The sequence below is a fragment of the Diospyros lotus genome, chromosome 5 (genome assembly GCF_014633365.1).
Source record: "Diospyros lotus cultivar Yz01 chromosome 5, ASM1463336v1, whole genome shotgun sequence".
NCBI classification, from domain to species: Eukaryota; Viridiplantae; Streptophyta; class Magnoliopsida; order Ericales; family Ebenaceae; genus Diospyros; species Diospyros lotus.
Genome location: NC_068342.1, coordinates 18,108,803 through 18,125,973, shown reverse-complemented (window position 1 = coordinate 18,125,973; position 17,171 = coordinate 18,108,803). Strand labels below are relative to the sequence as shown.

Here is a 17,171-nt window from a genome sequence, read left to right as displayed (position 1 = left end):
GATAAAGCAACATACAAGTAGGAAGCTAATTGATTCCAGGGTATCTATAAAGCCAGACTGGATTCTCTCTCATCGGTTTCGTCTTCAATCGTCCTGCCTCCGAGTAATTCTCACTTCCGCTGCCGCCGCCGCCGCCGCCGCCGCCGCCGTAGGCTGATCTCTGTGTCCGCTCTTTCTTCGTTTCTCTCCTCTTTCCTCACTAGCGTTCCCCGATCGCCTGATCCGTGTGGAAGGAGGTTTGCGCTGGAGATATCCTGCAATTCCGCCGGTGGAGGGCCCAACGGTGATGATGGCGAGGGCGAGGGTGAGTACGGGAGAGATGAGGAGGTGGAGCGGGCGCCTCGCTTGGACGGCACCATTCCTGGGGCGTCCAACGAGTTCGTGGAGCGAGTATCGTCGCGTGCGTACGACATGCGGAGGAACCTGCAACAGACGTTTGATACCAGCAGTTATGACGGTAAGTGCTTTATTCTTGCCTTGACTTGTGTTGCTTGGACAAAAAGGAATTAAGCAAAAGAGATATGGAACAGAAAATACTTGGGATTCAAGCTTGAATTCGGACAGGAAAGAATAAGAAGAAGAAGAATACAGTTGATAGACCTGAAAGTGGGAATTACGAAACGAACGAATTGAAATAGATTCATTCATTCTTTCCAGTTGGATCAGAAAACGAGAATAATTGAATAGGGACGCAAAACAAAAAGAAGGAATTGAATACAGATACATTTATTCATTTCAGTTGGATTAGAAGCAACCTCAATATACCAATCCCTAAACCTCATTAGCAGGGGTTGGCTACAGGGATAGGAAAATGAGACCAAAATCAGTACACGTCTGAAACCAAAAAAAGCTCGTTTTTAGCTTGGATATATCCTAATTTTGTTTCCCATCCACTCTACTTTTCCTTGAGAAATCCTTGTTTTGAACATTGTGTTGGTGATCATTGCAACTATAGCCAGCTTTTGAAATTTTGGAATTAATGTTTGGGGTTTGGCTCAGTGTTTTCTTTCTTCTTTGATGGATGGCTGCTTATGCTAGTCAATAGTTGCATTAATTGACAGCTATCGGTTGCCAATCAAAGCCATTTGAGGTCCATTTCCTGGCATGCTGTATTGTTATGACTATTATTGGCAAAACCGGTTAGGTGCAAGGTACTCTGCTTTTGCAAATGTTGTTGCAATTTGTTGATTCTTATGAATCTCCTCCTCTCTTCATCCTGATTGTCTAAACTGGGGTTTGCATTTCTTCTTGCCTCTACCCATCTTGAGAAGTTGAAATTTTGAACTCATCAGTTCTTCCAAAGTCCTGAAATTTGCCTTTATGCCTTTGTCTACTTTAGCATGTGAGTCATAAGTGGACGGTATCCAGATTTTTTTTTGGTTTAGATTTTTTTTTGGTAGATCAAAGAAATTAAATTTATGGGGTCACATCTTTTTTTTTTTTTTTTGGGAGGGGGGTAACGTCCCATTATGAACGTCCTCATTTATTGGTCTCAGAATACAGTGAAGAAGTTAAATCAAAGAGTCTGATGGCCCTTGATTGCAATTTCAGAATAACACTCTGACCATGATGGAGCAGGCTCCAAACGAGATAGCTAGGACCACCAAACTATGCGCTCGGGGGGTCATATCTTTTTGTCATTGACTAGAAGCGATCTAGACTTTTTGCATTACGCGAAGTCAATGCAACAGTAATTCACTTATGTCCCTGCAAGCCGGGCTCAAACTAATTCTTCTTATTTCCGTTTTTCTTTTTCTTTTTTTTTTTCACTTTTTATATATAGTCATTTCAAACTGAAATTAGTTGGTACAGAAGAAGGCTTGACCTGTATTTTTGGTTTGCGAAGATTAGGGCTAGTCAGTATAAAAAATGTTTAAAAAAGCGTGATTAGTGTTCCTTCTTTTGTATCAAAACTTAAACCAAATTATAGATCCATCCCGCTACTAGCATGCACTTATAATAGCCTTGTCTATCTCGTCTTTTTTCTAGTGTATTTCAACTAGGATAACACTTTCATGCTTTGATAACCATGTTTTAGTGCTCAACGATTAAAACTCTCCCAACTATTTTAAGACTTGAATGAATCTTCTCTAAAGGGAAAGTAGCTAGCTTGTTTGTTTCTTTGCAAATTTTAAAATTAGGATAAATTTCACACACTATTTTTGAGATTTGGTCAAATTACATCAACTGCTTTTATGTTTTCAAATATGAGATTAATTTTTCTTAACTTATATATTGCGTAATGCTTAAACCCCTTTCTTTTATTTTTTTTTAAAATTTTAAAAATGTCCCTCCTTTCTCTATGTATTGTAATTACACTAAAACAAAAAATAGAATACTGGAGATAGTTTGTGACTATTACTGTCGACGACTGTCATGTCAAAATGTGAGAAAAAGAGAGAAGGTTTTTCTCTGTTGCTCTAGGTTCCAATCCAAACTTAAAGAAATAAAGATAATAAGAGAAGCAAACGGTTGACAATAGGAGAGACTCCATTTCTCGAGAATTAGATATATATATATATAGATAAGAAAGATAGATATAAAGAATGAATGTGGTTTTTTTCTTATTGCCAACTGTTAATGACGGGAAAGAAACTCTATTATTGTTCGATCAAAACCCTTTTGGTATGGGTTTCAATCAAAATCTAGATTAGAGAGACAAAGATAAAAAGAGAAAAGATAGATTGAGAAACATATATATATATATATATACCTATGTATATTGGGAGATAGAGAAAGAAAGAAAAGACATAGATATAGAGAAAGAAGACAAAGAGGGTGAAGAATCCCCAATGGTGATGAGATAAAAGGAGAGAAATAGATGTAAAAAAAAAAAAAAAATGAAAGGGATAGACTCATCATTGAACCACCTTTATTTTTCTCACTATCATCTATAGGCTTACCAGAAACCCTTTTGAGGTTTCACAATGTATGTTTGACGATGATTTGTTACTAAATGGGAAGAAAAGAAGATGACATGAGAAAAATAAAGAAGAGCTCATGAAAGAGAATAGAGAATAGAGAGACTTGTCAGTCAATCGACTGCTAACATAAGAGGGAAATAGAGAGAATAAGAGATGAGAGAGAAAGAACAAAGAAAGAGAGAAAAATTGAGATTGTAGTTTTTATAGTTTACAAGGTTCAAATTCTGCACATAATTACTCGAGTGAAAATTGAGATTACTCGATTAATATTATCAGTTACTCGAGTAACCAATAGTCGATTAAATTTAAACTTTACTCGACTACAAAGTTCACTTTGTCGATTAACATTTTAAATATAGAGACCTACTATATGTCTAATTAAACTTACTCAACTAAGACACATAGATACTCGATTGCATAATGACATTACTCGAGTATTGAATGATTATAATCGATTAACATATTTTCTTAAGATAAATTACTCGATTAAACATTCTTAGTACTTGATTGAATCATTCTATTGCTCAAGTATGATATACTTATTAGTCGATTAATAAACGAGATACATAGACTCACTCTCTATTCAACACAATATACTTGACTAAGGTACAAATTTACTTGACTAAGAAAAGAATTACTTGATTAAACGTAACTCTTAGGAGAGACAAATTAATGTTAATGTTATTCTTATTTTTTATAGGCCTTCCAGATTTATTTTCTTTTACAAATGGGCACAATTTGTTAAGTTATAAACTAATGTTGATTTTGACATTTAATTATATCAACATTCACATGCACCATAGATGCCAAAATGATGATGTAGTTTAGAATAAGTTTACTTAACCCAAAACTTGCAAATTAAAAATTAATTAAGGGAAAAAGGAGTGTTCTTCAAACTGACCTAATTAAATTACAAAAGATTTTTATAAAATTTATCATCTAAAAACTATATATAACTTGCAATATTAGCCCAAAAAAGATTAGATAACTAATCTGTCTATCTATATATATAAAGCTCAGCCTAAAGCATTTGAATTACATTAATTACACTAAAATTATTTATATTATTAAAGATATTAAAGCACTTGGAAATAATTTATATATGTGTCCTTTCATTAAATTACATTAAAATAATTTAAGTAAGTGTTCTTTTATTTTCCATTTTCATTATTGGAAAGAATCTGTGGGGCTTAAAAGAAATTTTAAGGAATTTGAAAAAATATAAAAAGAAATCACATTAATATTAGTGAATTACATTGAAATAATTAAATAAGTGTTCTTCCATTTTCCATTTTCCTATTTTAAAAATTCAACAGTAATTTCAAAAAATTAATTTATTCACAGTAACATATTCAAATTATATTTTAAAATTACAAAAAATAATACAAAGTAATTTATACGTTTAAATACACATATTATGTGAGGTGTTATATATGTGTATGTGTGTGTGTGTGTCTTTAGGTGGAAATAAATGTGGGTGGGAACAATATGGCTAACCCAAGTCAGTGAGCAATATGTCTATATATATATATATATATATGTGGTGATTGGGATTTGAAATTGATGTGATGAATCCACGAAGTGCATCCAACAGATGCATATATAGAACAATTTTGGTAGAATTTTGACATGTAAACTAACTTTTATTCTTCCAATTGCGGCACCAAAGTTCTTCAGAGTCATCACTAGTACTTCACGAGACTAATAGCACTGTGGTCCGTGCTGTGTGTGGTTGTGGTGGTGGTGGGGGGGCGCTTGGCCTCCATTCATGATTGTTATTATCCTCCAATTTGCTCTTCCACCCACAGTCACAGTCGTCTTGGCAGATCATCATCAGTTTGTTGCCCACCGACACATTCAACATTGCTTCACTTTCTTCTTTGTAGCTTCAATTTGTCACGAGACTAAAACCACTTGGCCCCCCCCCCCCCCCCCCCCCCCCCCCCCCCCCCCCCCCTTTTTTTTCCCTTCTTTTTTGAGTGGGAATATTCCCTTTTGGAGACTAGCGGTGTTTGAGGATGTTTTATATAGTGTTAATTGTGTATTATAACAGAAGGAATGGTGAGTAAAGAAAGTGACCAAACAACAAATTGTTCTCATATATTGAAGGGTTAGAGATTAGAGACAACCAAAGAACTTCGTGAACAAATATTATTATTAATTCAAATCAATTCAAATCTGCTACATTCATTTCATTGGCTTTCAATGACGTTTCATCTTCCCAAAAATTTGTTCTCTGGAGCCTCCATGAACATGATTCAATGGTAAAATACAAGAAGGATAACAAGAGTATCGGAGATTCAAATTTTAGCGGCAACTTGCAAGGCATCATTTAAATGATGGAAGGCAAGTTGCCCTTGTAGAGGCAGGGTCTGGGTGGGCCCTGTTGCCCCTTCGGGGATTCCGTCCGCATGTCATAAAAAAGGGATCCATGGGAGGGGTAGCTGCTTCTCGAAGGTCCACTTCGAGTGTGTATAGACTGTGTCCGCATCTGAATTTACCTAGGAAGTGCATTAGGGGAGAAGGTCACTCGCCCCTGGGGATTAGTCGAGTGAAGCTCGGAAACTCCAGGACAATCCAAAAAAAAAAAAAAAATTTGCTCTCTGGTCACTGAGTTTTTTTATCTGCTCATTTGTTAGCCTCATATATCTACCTTTTTTTTTTTTTTGATAGGAAAGGTAAATATGTATAAATATGAACAAACTGTACAAGAATGCATTAGGGATACCCAAGCGAAACAAGACATGGAGCCAGTTACATACGACCCAAAATTAGAGATTCAAAATGAACCAAAACATAGGGATACGTGGTAAATATTACTTTGTGTATATATGTTTTAATCCTCCTAATGATGGTCTCTTTGCTGGGGGTAATGCCTTAAAAAATGAGCCGGTTGCAAGCGTCCCACAAAAAATAAATCGTGCTGCCAAGGCTAACTCTTTTTAGCTTGCTTGGCCAAGAGAATCCACGGGCCTTCTTCTTGAGCCACTAGCAACTGTAGACATCGATCTAGAAAGACCAAGCCAGTCCCTAATGCTGCCCTAAACAAACGAACTGAAAGAGCACTAAAAAAATAAATGGCGGACTGATTCTTCCGTAGCATTGCACATCAGGCAAGACCGATCAATGTCAAGAAATGTGATATTGTCTCTTATCAAGAGACTGGATTTGGCACACAACCAAAGAATAAATGCATGCTTCGGCACTAGGCATAAGCTCCAGACCACTGATGCCCATGGCTTAATTTGACCCTTAGGCAAAAAAAAATCATATGTAGTAGAAATGTGCATATCAGTCCCACGAACCCAGCTAGCTAACAAGGAAATGGCTGTAGTAACTAACCCCTGTCAATGATAGATCATGTCCCTAATATCCAACAGCCGTTAAAGAGGATCGAGTCATCTTTCTTAGCCGAATGCTCCCATATGGATAACGAAAGAAGATAGTGATGATGGATCCACCTAATCCAAAGATAGTCATTTTTGCTGTGGATGTTCCAGAGGGCTTTGGAAAAGAGGCCCATGTTCCAATTTCTAAGGTCCTTGAGACTAAGGCCATCTTCATTAATTCCTCGGGAGGCAAATGGACAACTAGGCCACAAGAGAGGACTTAGAACTCCACAGAAAGAGCCTGTAGATTCTATTAATTCTCTCGATGGCAGTAGTTGGGATGGGAATAATGGACATCCATAAACCTTGTATTCCTTGGATAACATCTTGAATAAGCTTCACCCAACCTGCATAAGAGAGAGGGGCCATGTTCCACTCCTTAGTGCAATCATAAATTCTATCCACCAGCAGGGCAAAGTGACTGACCTTTAACTTAGTAGCAGCCAAGGGAATACCAAGACAGCGAAAGGGCATAGAGCCTTTAGTGAAGCTCGTCATATTAAGGATCTAAAGAAGATCCTGGTTAGTCACCCCTAGTTGTGAAAATGTTGGACTTAAGGGCATTAGCATGAAGCCCTGACTTCGCTCCAAAATCTTGAAGGCACTCCATGATAATTCTAATTGATGGAATGTCACCCGTAGCAAACATCATAAGATCATTAGCAAAGGCTAGATGGGTAATACGAAGGCTACCGCATTTCGGGTGGAAGTTAAAATTTGATGCATCTGTTGCTGCTTTAAGGCTCCTCGAGAAATATTCCATACAAATAACAAACAAAAAAGGGGACAATGGATCACCTTGTCGCATATCTCTTTTGCCTTGAAAGAAACTATGCATGGATCCATTAATGATCAATGAATAAGCATGAGTATAGACGCATTCAAGCACTCATCGAACAAAAAGGGGGTGAAAACCCCAGGCCTTCCAAAACATGCTTAAGAAAACCCAAGAAATAGAGTCAAATGCCTTACAAAGGTCAATTTTAATAGAGCATCTGGGCGAGATCCTTTTCTTTGAGTACTTTCTTAAAAGCTTCTGGGTAAGCTGGACATTCTTAGCCAAGCTACGGCCTTGAACAAAAGCAAATTGAGCTGGATAATGCTATCAAGGTGCGGGACCAACCTGGTAGCGAGAATCTTGGCAATAATTTTATAGACCACGTTGCAGCATGAAATTGGATGGAAATTCCCCACAAACGCCGTATGAGAAGATTTAGGGATAAGAGCAATTACAGTGTGGTTGATCTGCTTAAGCAGCTTGCCATTCTCAAAGAATTCCTTAATTGCTAAGGAGAGATGGGGTCCAACAATGTTCCAGGCCTTCTTAAAGAAGCATGTCGAGTAGCCATCAGGGCTAGGGGCTTTGTCATCCCTTATATCAAACAAGGCATTCTCAATCTCCTAGTCATCAATGGGGGTTACCAGTATTTTAGCTTGCTCACTGGAAAGCTTTGCACCAAAAGACAGAATAGCTGGGTTGATTGGGTCACTGGGAGCAATTGTTCCCAAGAGATTTTCATAGAACCTGATGAATTCCTCAACCAACTGAGAAGAAGAAGTGGATAATTCTCCATTCTCCTTAACCACTACCACAATAAAATTGCGCTTGACCATGCCATGGAAAATTTTAGTACACCTATCACCGAGCTTCAAATAGTCACATTTAGCCCGTTAAAGGAAGAAAAGCCTCTCCGCCTCTTGCAAAAACATGACTTTTTTCCTCAAGGAAGCAACCTCAATTTGGAGACCCTCATTATTGGGTTGGGCTTGCAAGAGGATCTAGGAATCATTAAGGACATGACTGGTCGCCTTAGCTTTGGCTGAGATGTGGGAGAACTGGAGCTCATTAAGCTTCCTCAACGAGATCTTGAGATGCTTTAATTTCATATAGAGGCCATACTAGGTCGTGCCCTCAACATGTAGCTGCTAATCCACACTAACAAGGCTACAAAAGTCTTCATGATTAGCCCACATATTGTAGAACTTAAAAGACTTTCTCCTTAATTTTTTTGGCTAGAAAATGGAAACAATACTAGGAGAATGATCGAAGAGACTCCCTGAAGGAATGAAGTTGCCTTGACCGAATAGCCCTTCCATCACCTATGGATTGTTAGCCATGACTCGGTTCAGCTTAGACATAATTGAGTTATTAGACCAAGTGAAAAAACATCCCACCGAAGGTAAATCAGAAAGCCCCACCGCAGCACAACAATCATAAAAATCTTGAATTTCATAGGCCGAGACATAAAGGCAGTTACATTTCTCCTCAGGCCGAAGAACACTATTGAAATCGCCCAATAGCAGCTAAGGACCCAAACACCGGAAACCAAACTCCATTAAATTATGCCAAAGTGGTCTCCTGCCCATATGCATTATCTTCTCATGTGTCAACTTCATGTACATGTTACGATATAACACCCTGTCATAGCGATTGCGTCGTGAGTTGGCAAATTATGACGACGTCAATGGCAAGGGCTTCCTTGTGGCTGTCGACCCTAACAGGAACTATGAGGCAATGGTGGAAACTATGTGTACTAGTTGAAAGTATAATAATTCGAGTGTACATTAAGGAGAAGGGTAAATTGGGACATCTTAGTAACTCCGAAGGGGACGTGAGATATACATTTCATCGACGATAAGTTCAAATGAAATAAGACAATCATTAAAAAAGATGAAAAATCATAAGGCGGTGGGACCAGATAATATACCAATAGAAGCATGGAAATGCATAGGAGAAGAGGGCATCTCCTGGCTAATGAAATTATTTAACGCGATCCTTAAAACAAAAAAGATGCCAGATGAGTGGAGGAAGAGTACTTTGGTTCCTATATACAAGAACAAATGAGATGTTTAAAACTGTGAAAACTACAGATGAATTAAGTTAATGAGTCATACCATGAAACTTTGGGAGAGAGTAATAGAGCAGAGGCTCAGAAAAGAAACAGAGGTATCGAAAAATCAGTTTGGTTTCATGCCTGGTAGGTCAACAATGGAAGCTATATATCTACTGAGACGCCTAATGGAAAGGTATCGAGATCATCAAAAGGACCTACATATGGTGTTTATAGATCTAGAAAAAGCCTATGATAGGGTCCCTAGAGAAGTATTATGGAGGGTTTTAGAGAAGAAATGAGTCCAAATAACCTATATACAATTCCTTAAGGACATGTATCATGGTACAGAGACAAGGGTCAGAACATGCGGAGGGGACACTGAACCGTTTAAAATTACAATAGGACTGCATCAAGGTTCTGCACTAAGTCCATACTTATTTGCCTTAGTAATGGATGAACTCACTAAAGATATCCAGACAGAAGTGCCATGGTGTATGCTATTTACAGACAACATAGTGTTGGTGGATGAAACAAAAGAAGGAGTGAACACTAAACTTGAGTTGTGGAGAAACAATTTAGAATCTAAGGGATTTAAATTCAGTAGAAAAAAAAATAGAATATATGGAATGTAAATTTAGTAAGAATGCAAGAGTGGAGGATGTTATAATAAAATTGGAGGACCAAATCTTACAAAGAAAAGACCATTTTCGATATTTGGGATCAATGATTCAAAAAGATGGAGAAATTCATGAGGATGTCACACATAGAATTAAGGCAGGTTGGCTAAAATGGAGAAATGCATCGGGGGTGTTATGTGATGGTAAAATCCCATTAAAACTGAAAGAAAAATTTTATAGGATAGCTATAAGACCAGTCTTGTTATATGGCTCAGAATGTTGGGTAGTCAAATACCAGCATGAGCAAAAGACGAGCGTAGCGGAGATGAGGATGTTAAGATGGATGTGCGGCCATACAAGAAAAGATAAAATTAGAAATGAAGTTATTCGTAATAAGGTAAGAGTAGTGCCAATTGAGGAGAAGATGAGAGAGAATAGACTAAGATGGTTTGGTCATGTGAGAAGGAGACCAAAAGACGCTCCTGTGAGGAGAGTTGATGAAATGGAACAATTAGTCAAAAAAAGAGGTAGAGGCAGACCCAAGAAAACTTTGGGAGAGACATTAAAGTTTGATATGAAGTGTATGGATCTAAATGAAAATATGACAAAACACAGAAATACATGGAAGTCTAGAATTCATGTAGCTGACCCCACATAGTGGGATAAAGGCTGGATATGTTGTTGTTGTTGATAAAAGATTTGAACAAAAATTGTTTTGAACTTCTTTACACATTTGAAAATAATACTACAAGTATACATTGAAAATGCTAGTACTTTTATGACTTCAAAATCAATGCTAAAAAGTGCACAAGATGTGAAAATTCAACGTAAAAGAATATGTAAAAGATAGTGCACCCATGATCTATAGTGGTTCAACACAATCTGGCCTATCTTGGCTTTTCACAAAGAATTTTCAATAGTCCATTAGAGTACCTTTTCAAAGGCTAAATTGTAACATTTACAATAGACTTTAACAGTCTTAGTTATAACTTTTTAGTAGCTTTTATCATACTTAACTATAACTTTTGAGTAACTTTTGAAAGCTTAGTTATAACTTTTACAGTGACTTTGAGATAGAACGATATGGAACAAAAACTCAGATTTTACAACTCTTAAAGAAATATGAGTAGAAGCTCCCACAACAAATTAATGACTCTCTAAAAATATGAAAGAAAGACAAAGAGGGATTTAAGAATACAACTAGAGAGGATAAGGATAACGAAAACCCTCTACTCTTTCTATGTATGAGTCACTCTGAAAATAGATGAACACAGAAGATTAGGATCTTAGCTCAACTCATTCTTTTTTTTTTTTCTTTTTTTTTTCATTCTTCTTAAGAGAATTTATTTTCAGCTCAAGTGAAAGAATAAATATACACCCAAGGAAGAGAGGGGGGAATTGAGTGTTTTAAAACATTTTGATTTAAAAAAGCTTTTTTCAAAAGTTGATTGGACTTTTTGACTGTTTGCAAATTGATGCTATAAATGTAGGATGGATAGAGAATAGTGTGAAATGAATTCAATGCAAATGTATATTCAAGTGATCAAATTTGTTGAAAACAACAGTGCTGAAATAAAGTTAAAAATAAAGAGTGCAACTCACAGAAATTTTATAGTGGTTTGGCTCAACCAAGCCCACTCCACTCCCTTGACTCCTCACCAAGTATTTTAACCAACTTACTAGGTAGCTTTTAAAACGGGATTAATTATAAACCACTTTACATAGTTTTTTAAGGATTAATCGAACCCACTATCTTTTAAGGGATTGGGCGTAATCGCAATACCCAATTTTTCAAGGATTAATCGAAATCGCTACCTTTTCTAGGATCAAACGTAAGCATTACAACTTACAAGAAGCAAAGGTTTTAAGAATACAAGAAAAGCTAGTAATAAAACTCATAATAAAAATGGGCTTCTCTCAAATATAGAGATTTAAAGAATAAAAAAATAAGGATCACTCTTTCTCTTTTTACACTTTATGAAAGATGTATATGATATTAGCTTTTTGAACTCTTTGAGAATAATAGTGGAAAAATTTAGCTTAGGGTAAGCATCCTTTTCTTTAATTACATCTGCCATTTATACATTTCCTTTTCTCATAACTGTTAGCCTTTTGTCCAATAGGTAAAATCTTCAAGATTTTCAAGTTACATATTTTTCTTTTTGTCCTCGTTGGTTAGATATATAAATTATGTTCAAAGAATATTTAGAAGGCTTTTTTTGCAATGGTTAGAATCAAAATTGTGCACTTTTCAGTTGTCTTTAATGGCTATAATTTTTTATTTCAATATATTGATACTCGAGTGGATCCATCATCTACTCAAGTTGAGATTTAAGATACTCAATTACTTTTATAGAAACATAGACCCAACTTTTGTTAGCTCAAAGATACTCGAGTGAGACTTTTTCTCACTTGATTGCAAGAGATTGATACTCATATGCACACTATTTGATACTTGAGTATAATATACACCACTCGATTATGTATTCTTCTTACTCGATTACTTTTCTAAATACAGGGAATAACATTATGTTCAAAGATTCTCACTCAAGTGGGATATTTAATACTTGATTACAGAGCTGTTATCACTCAAATATAAATATAGTCACTCGAATGAATTTTGATTAATTGAAACATTAACTTTGCTACTCGATCCAAACACTTTTGACACTTGATTCAAGTCATGTTCTAACTCAAATAAAGATATGTCATTGATAACTAAGATTTTTGACTTTGGATTGAATGATCAATTAAGCATTTTTTGGCACTCTGATTAAACCACACTAATACTCGAGTGGAATATACCTATCAGTTGATTACTAAAATAAATATAGAAAATCATTCTCTATTCAGCACAAACTACTCGACTGAAGCACAAGATTATTCGAGTGAGAAAAACAAAATTTTTGATTGAGCATAGCTCCAAGTCGATTACTATCAAAGTCTAGAGGCTTCACTCTTTTTTTCCAATTTAATACTCGATCGAAAGACTTTTTTCTACTCGATTGAAAATGCAAGCACAAAGGCTTGACATTGTAGCTCATTTTTCTCACTGGATTGAACAAATAACTTAACTGAACAACTTGAATACAATGATAATCACTCGATTAAAAATCGACACAGAGATATTTGAGATTAACAAACATATATACTTGTTTTAACCTTAGGAGATATAAGAAATACTTAATTAAACTATCAATGGTAGTTGAGTAAGACATACATGTTACTCAACTAATTCATTTTCTTTGACAAACAATAGACCCAAAAATTGATATACTTTATTAATGAATTTGAATACTCTAGTGCTATTGTAAAAGTTAAAAACTTTCCAATCACGTTCTCTTGTTAAAAGCTTTATGAGAGCAGAATAATTAGATACTCTAATACATTGGATTTTACTTGATTAAATATAATAAATTAAGAATGATACCTAATACTTAATTAGAAACATTCATTTCTTGATAAAAGGAAAATCATTTCACTTAGCACATATACCAACACACAACATTTATCACAAGAATGCAACTATTCGAGTAAAATGATTTTTCCATTTATATTTACTCAGATAATGTTTGTTAATCAAGATATAGACCAAAAAATGTAAGATATGGAAAGTATTCTAGACTTTTATCCTTTCTAATTTGTTTGTTAAACTTATCTGGTGATTCTTGAAAAGAAGTCACTTGATTTCTTATATAGGTTTTTTCATATATACTTCCCCCCCTCAAGATAAGCGTATTTTGGTCCTTATAGATAAGAAAAAATGACGTTTGTGTCCTCCAGTTCCAAAAAATTTAACAAATAGCTTGATTAAAATCTTGGAATGCTTCTACCTTTATATTGACCATTTTATATCCTAGTCCGAAAAGGATTCTAACTTTATCTTGATACAATCTTATCTTACTCATTTTAATAAACGCCACCTCAATAAAAAATACACATGTAACATCCCGCATCTCAGGGTGTATCATAACTTAGGAAATTTGGGATTTTTTTTTTTTTATGCTGAATTACTCTAATTATTCCTGAAATTCTCCTAGACCTATCTAGTGCCAGGCGAAACATTTCATACACTATATTTAAATAAAATCTTATAAAGCGGAAGCTGAAATCGAACCTAATCATAGCATTTCATATATAGATAATCGAACATAGTACTTGTTACAAAGTTCTCACAATATATAAGCTTCCAAAGATAATTTAAAACGTACATTCTTGCTATACAAAATACTTGAAATATTCATGCTACAACAAAACATGGTACACCTGCTCATTTCTCGACAACTCGTGTCGTTACACATCTTAGATTTTCGTACCATCACTGTAAGTCCCGACTGGAAAATTTGAATATTCCAGGGGTAGAAACCCAAATTAGATGACGAACCATCTAAGTAAGGGTATAACATGTTTTATCATGTGTGTATGCAATGTCTTACTCATCGTAGGTGTCAACTGCACCCTTCATGCTACCTACCATTTTTATGGCTACCTCTTTCAAAGCCGGGGTGTACACCATTTGTAAAGTAGCAGTGCTAGTTCGTGATGTTCTACCCTTGTGCTTAGTTTTGATGATGAAAAACATATGTTATTAAATCCCTAAGTCATGAATCAAGGTGGTGGTTTTCAACAAAATCAATTTCAAGTGCATTGTTAAAATGAAAACCAAAAAGATTTATGATTTTCTATTTTAGTTAGAGATTTGCAAAGTCAAGTTTTTAGTCTTAAAAGAATCTCCTAAAATGATTTTCAAATTAGCTTTGAAGTCGTTGGTCAACATAGAGATAAAATTGTTCTAAGGCAAAAGACCAACTAGAACATGTTTTTGAAAGTGTGTTCATTTTAGAAAACTATCTCCTAGTATTTTGATATCTAATATCTCTTAGTAATGAAATGGTTTTGATGAATGTCTATATAAAAATCAATTTCTATCATGTGGATTATATGAATGAGAAAATGAATTTTTAGTATCTAAGCTTTGAAGCAAGATATGAAAACTTATAGAAGAAATATTGAGTATGGTTGAGAGTGATTTGAAAAACTTGCTTGTTGAGAGTGATTTGTTTCAAAATATACTTTTGATAATCTCAACTTGCTTTCAAGATAATCAAAATGAGGTTTTAAAAGAATCGAATAAGGATGAATTGAAAATTCAAGATTTTCTATAGAATAGTCGACTATCAGGATCATTCTGTCGACTATGCTTCAAAATAGTCGACTATTTTTGATGTTCTGTCGACTATTTAAGCATCTGTCGACTATTTTAGCATCTGTCGACTATCGAGTAAAAATAGTCGACTATGCCTTTTGATCTGTCGACTATTTTTGTTCATAAGTTTCAAAAATTTCTTCATATCTCAGCATCTGTCGACTATTGGAATGTGTCTGTCGACTATTGAAATTTTGTGTTATAAAATAGTCGACTATTCGTTTTGTCTGTCCATTATTTCTTGCTTTAGTTGTAAAAATAGTCAACTATATATTTCTTCTGTCGACTATTTCTTTGTGCAGAAAGTTCCAACGGCTATTTTTTCAAATCTCAACGGCTCCAAACGGCTATATTTCTCTTCAACTTCGTGGGACACTTATATATACATGTCATAGATGATCAAGAGGAGGCTAATGGACAGAAACGAGATGATCTAGAATTTGGAAATCATTTTATTTGAGCTTACAGTGTTCTCTGTGCTTTCAATTTTATATTTTTCTATGCAAGGCTTCGTTCTATCATTGTAAATCTATTCTTAAGCCTAGTTTTCATTGTGAGAGAACTTGTGACTAAGAGTGTTAACTCTTAGCTTCTCTCTTTCATTTGTATCGTTGTTATTTTCCTAGCTTGTGTAGCTAGAGGGCCCATTTGAGTGGGAGGTTGTAATTCCTAGTCTTGGACTAGAGGACCTACTTGGTTTAAGTAGGGGGTTTTAGTGGATGGTTTGAAAAATCCTTAGTGAGGAGCTAAGGTAGTGGATTAGGCTTGGGTTAAGCCGAACCACTATAAATCCTTTGTGTTCTTCTCTTGTGCTTGTGGTTTTATTTCATTTATTATTTCAAGCAATTCAATAATCCTCACTTGCATCGAATTTTCCATCAAAAGGATTTCAAAGTTCTATCAAAGATTTTTAAAATATCCAATTCACCCCCCCTCTTGGTGTGTGCCATAGAATCTCCCGTTCTAACAGTTCGTACTCCCTACGACCATGATGCGTGTGATCAATGATATCAACGTGTGCATATGCATTTCATAGCATGTCATTTGTGCAGTCTACGTGATGGATACATATCAGAGCATGTCAATATGATGAAAATATTCCCGAAGGTTGGGGTTTAAACATAAACATTTATAACCGTACCAAACTTGTAACAGTACACTTATGTTTCACAATTAAGCTATCTCGATAAGCGTGACGACCTCAATAAACGTGTCAAATGAGCTATTTCCCAATCCACGTGCCCCAAGAATTCCTAAAACATTAAATTTATTCCAGAATATCAATTTACTATTTTTCTCATAATTTCCACAATTTCTCCTTATTTTCTAAGTCTTATTTTCTCAAAAATTCATGATAAATATCTAAATCCTCATTTAACCCAATTTTTCTTCATTATTATTCTTAAAATAACATTTCTAGCCTTTTAGAATTTTCTTGTAATTTTTTAGATTAAATTCCTATTTTTTCCTTATTTCCATAATAAGAAAATCACTTAAATAAATAATTTATTTAGCATTTTCCAGAAATTGTTTCCCAAAATAAGGCATAAACGAAATTTTAGATTTTCTGAATTTTTTTCAAAATTTTTGTAAAAGTTTTCCTATTTTATTTTATTTTTCCTTCTTTTCTTTTATTTTTTTCTTTATTTTCCACCTGGCGCGCGCATGCGGGCCACGTGCCGCCTCCTCACGCACTAGCGCGTGCAGCCATGCGCCTAACCCTAGTTCGTCTTTTTCGGGGGCTCCTTCGCTAGCGGCGGCCCTACCGCACCACGAAGCTTCGAAACGAACTTCTACCCCCCTTAAACCCGACCCCCTGATCTCGAAAATGGCTTCAAAATCCAAAAAAAAAAAAAAAAATCTAAAAATACCTCGTTTTAGCGTTCGAAGGCGCGGCTCCGACGGTTGCACGATTTTTTGGCAAGGTTTCATTTCCTTGCTTCTACTACTCCGTTGGCCACCAAATGCTCCAGAAAACTTGCCTATGACGCAAGGATTCAAACCCTACTCACCAATATCTCAAACACTGCCCCAATCGCCCAATCTCTGAAGCAAAAATTTCTGATGAAGTAGGCTGCTCGAACGCAGCTATTTATAGCCAAAATCAGCCACGAGTTGTCCCATCAAGGGCGGCCACGCGTCCTAAAGGCCACTCTGACGGCCATTTCGACATTAATGCCCCCCATCTCCTTTGATAGCTT

General features: G+C 35.6%; 1 protein-coding gene across 1 annotated transcript; it reads left to right on the top strand.

Moving 5' to 3' along the window:
- Nucleotides 1-33: 33 nt before the first annotated feature.
- Nucleotides 34-15,900, top strand: LOC127801629 (uncharacterized; the record flags this gene model as incomplete). Its single annotated transcript, XM_052336910.1, has 2 exons — nucleotides 34-457; nucleotides 15,273-15,900. Coding segments are annotated over 2 exons (582 nt in total), but the record flags the coding sequence as incomplete, so codon positions are not given.
- Nucleotides 15,901-17,171: the final 1,271 nt, after the last annotated feature.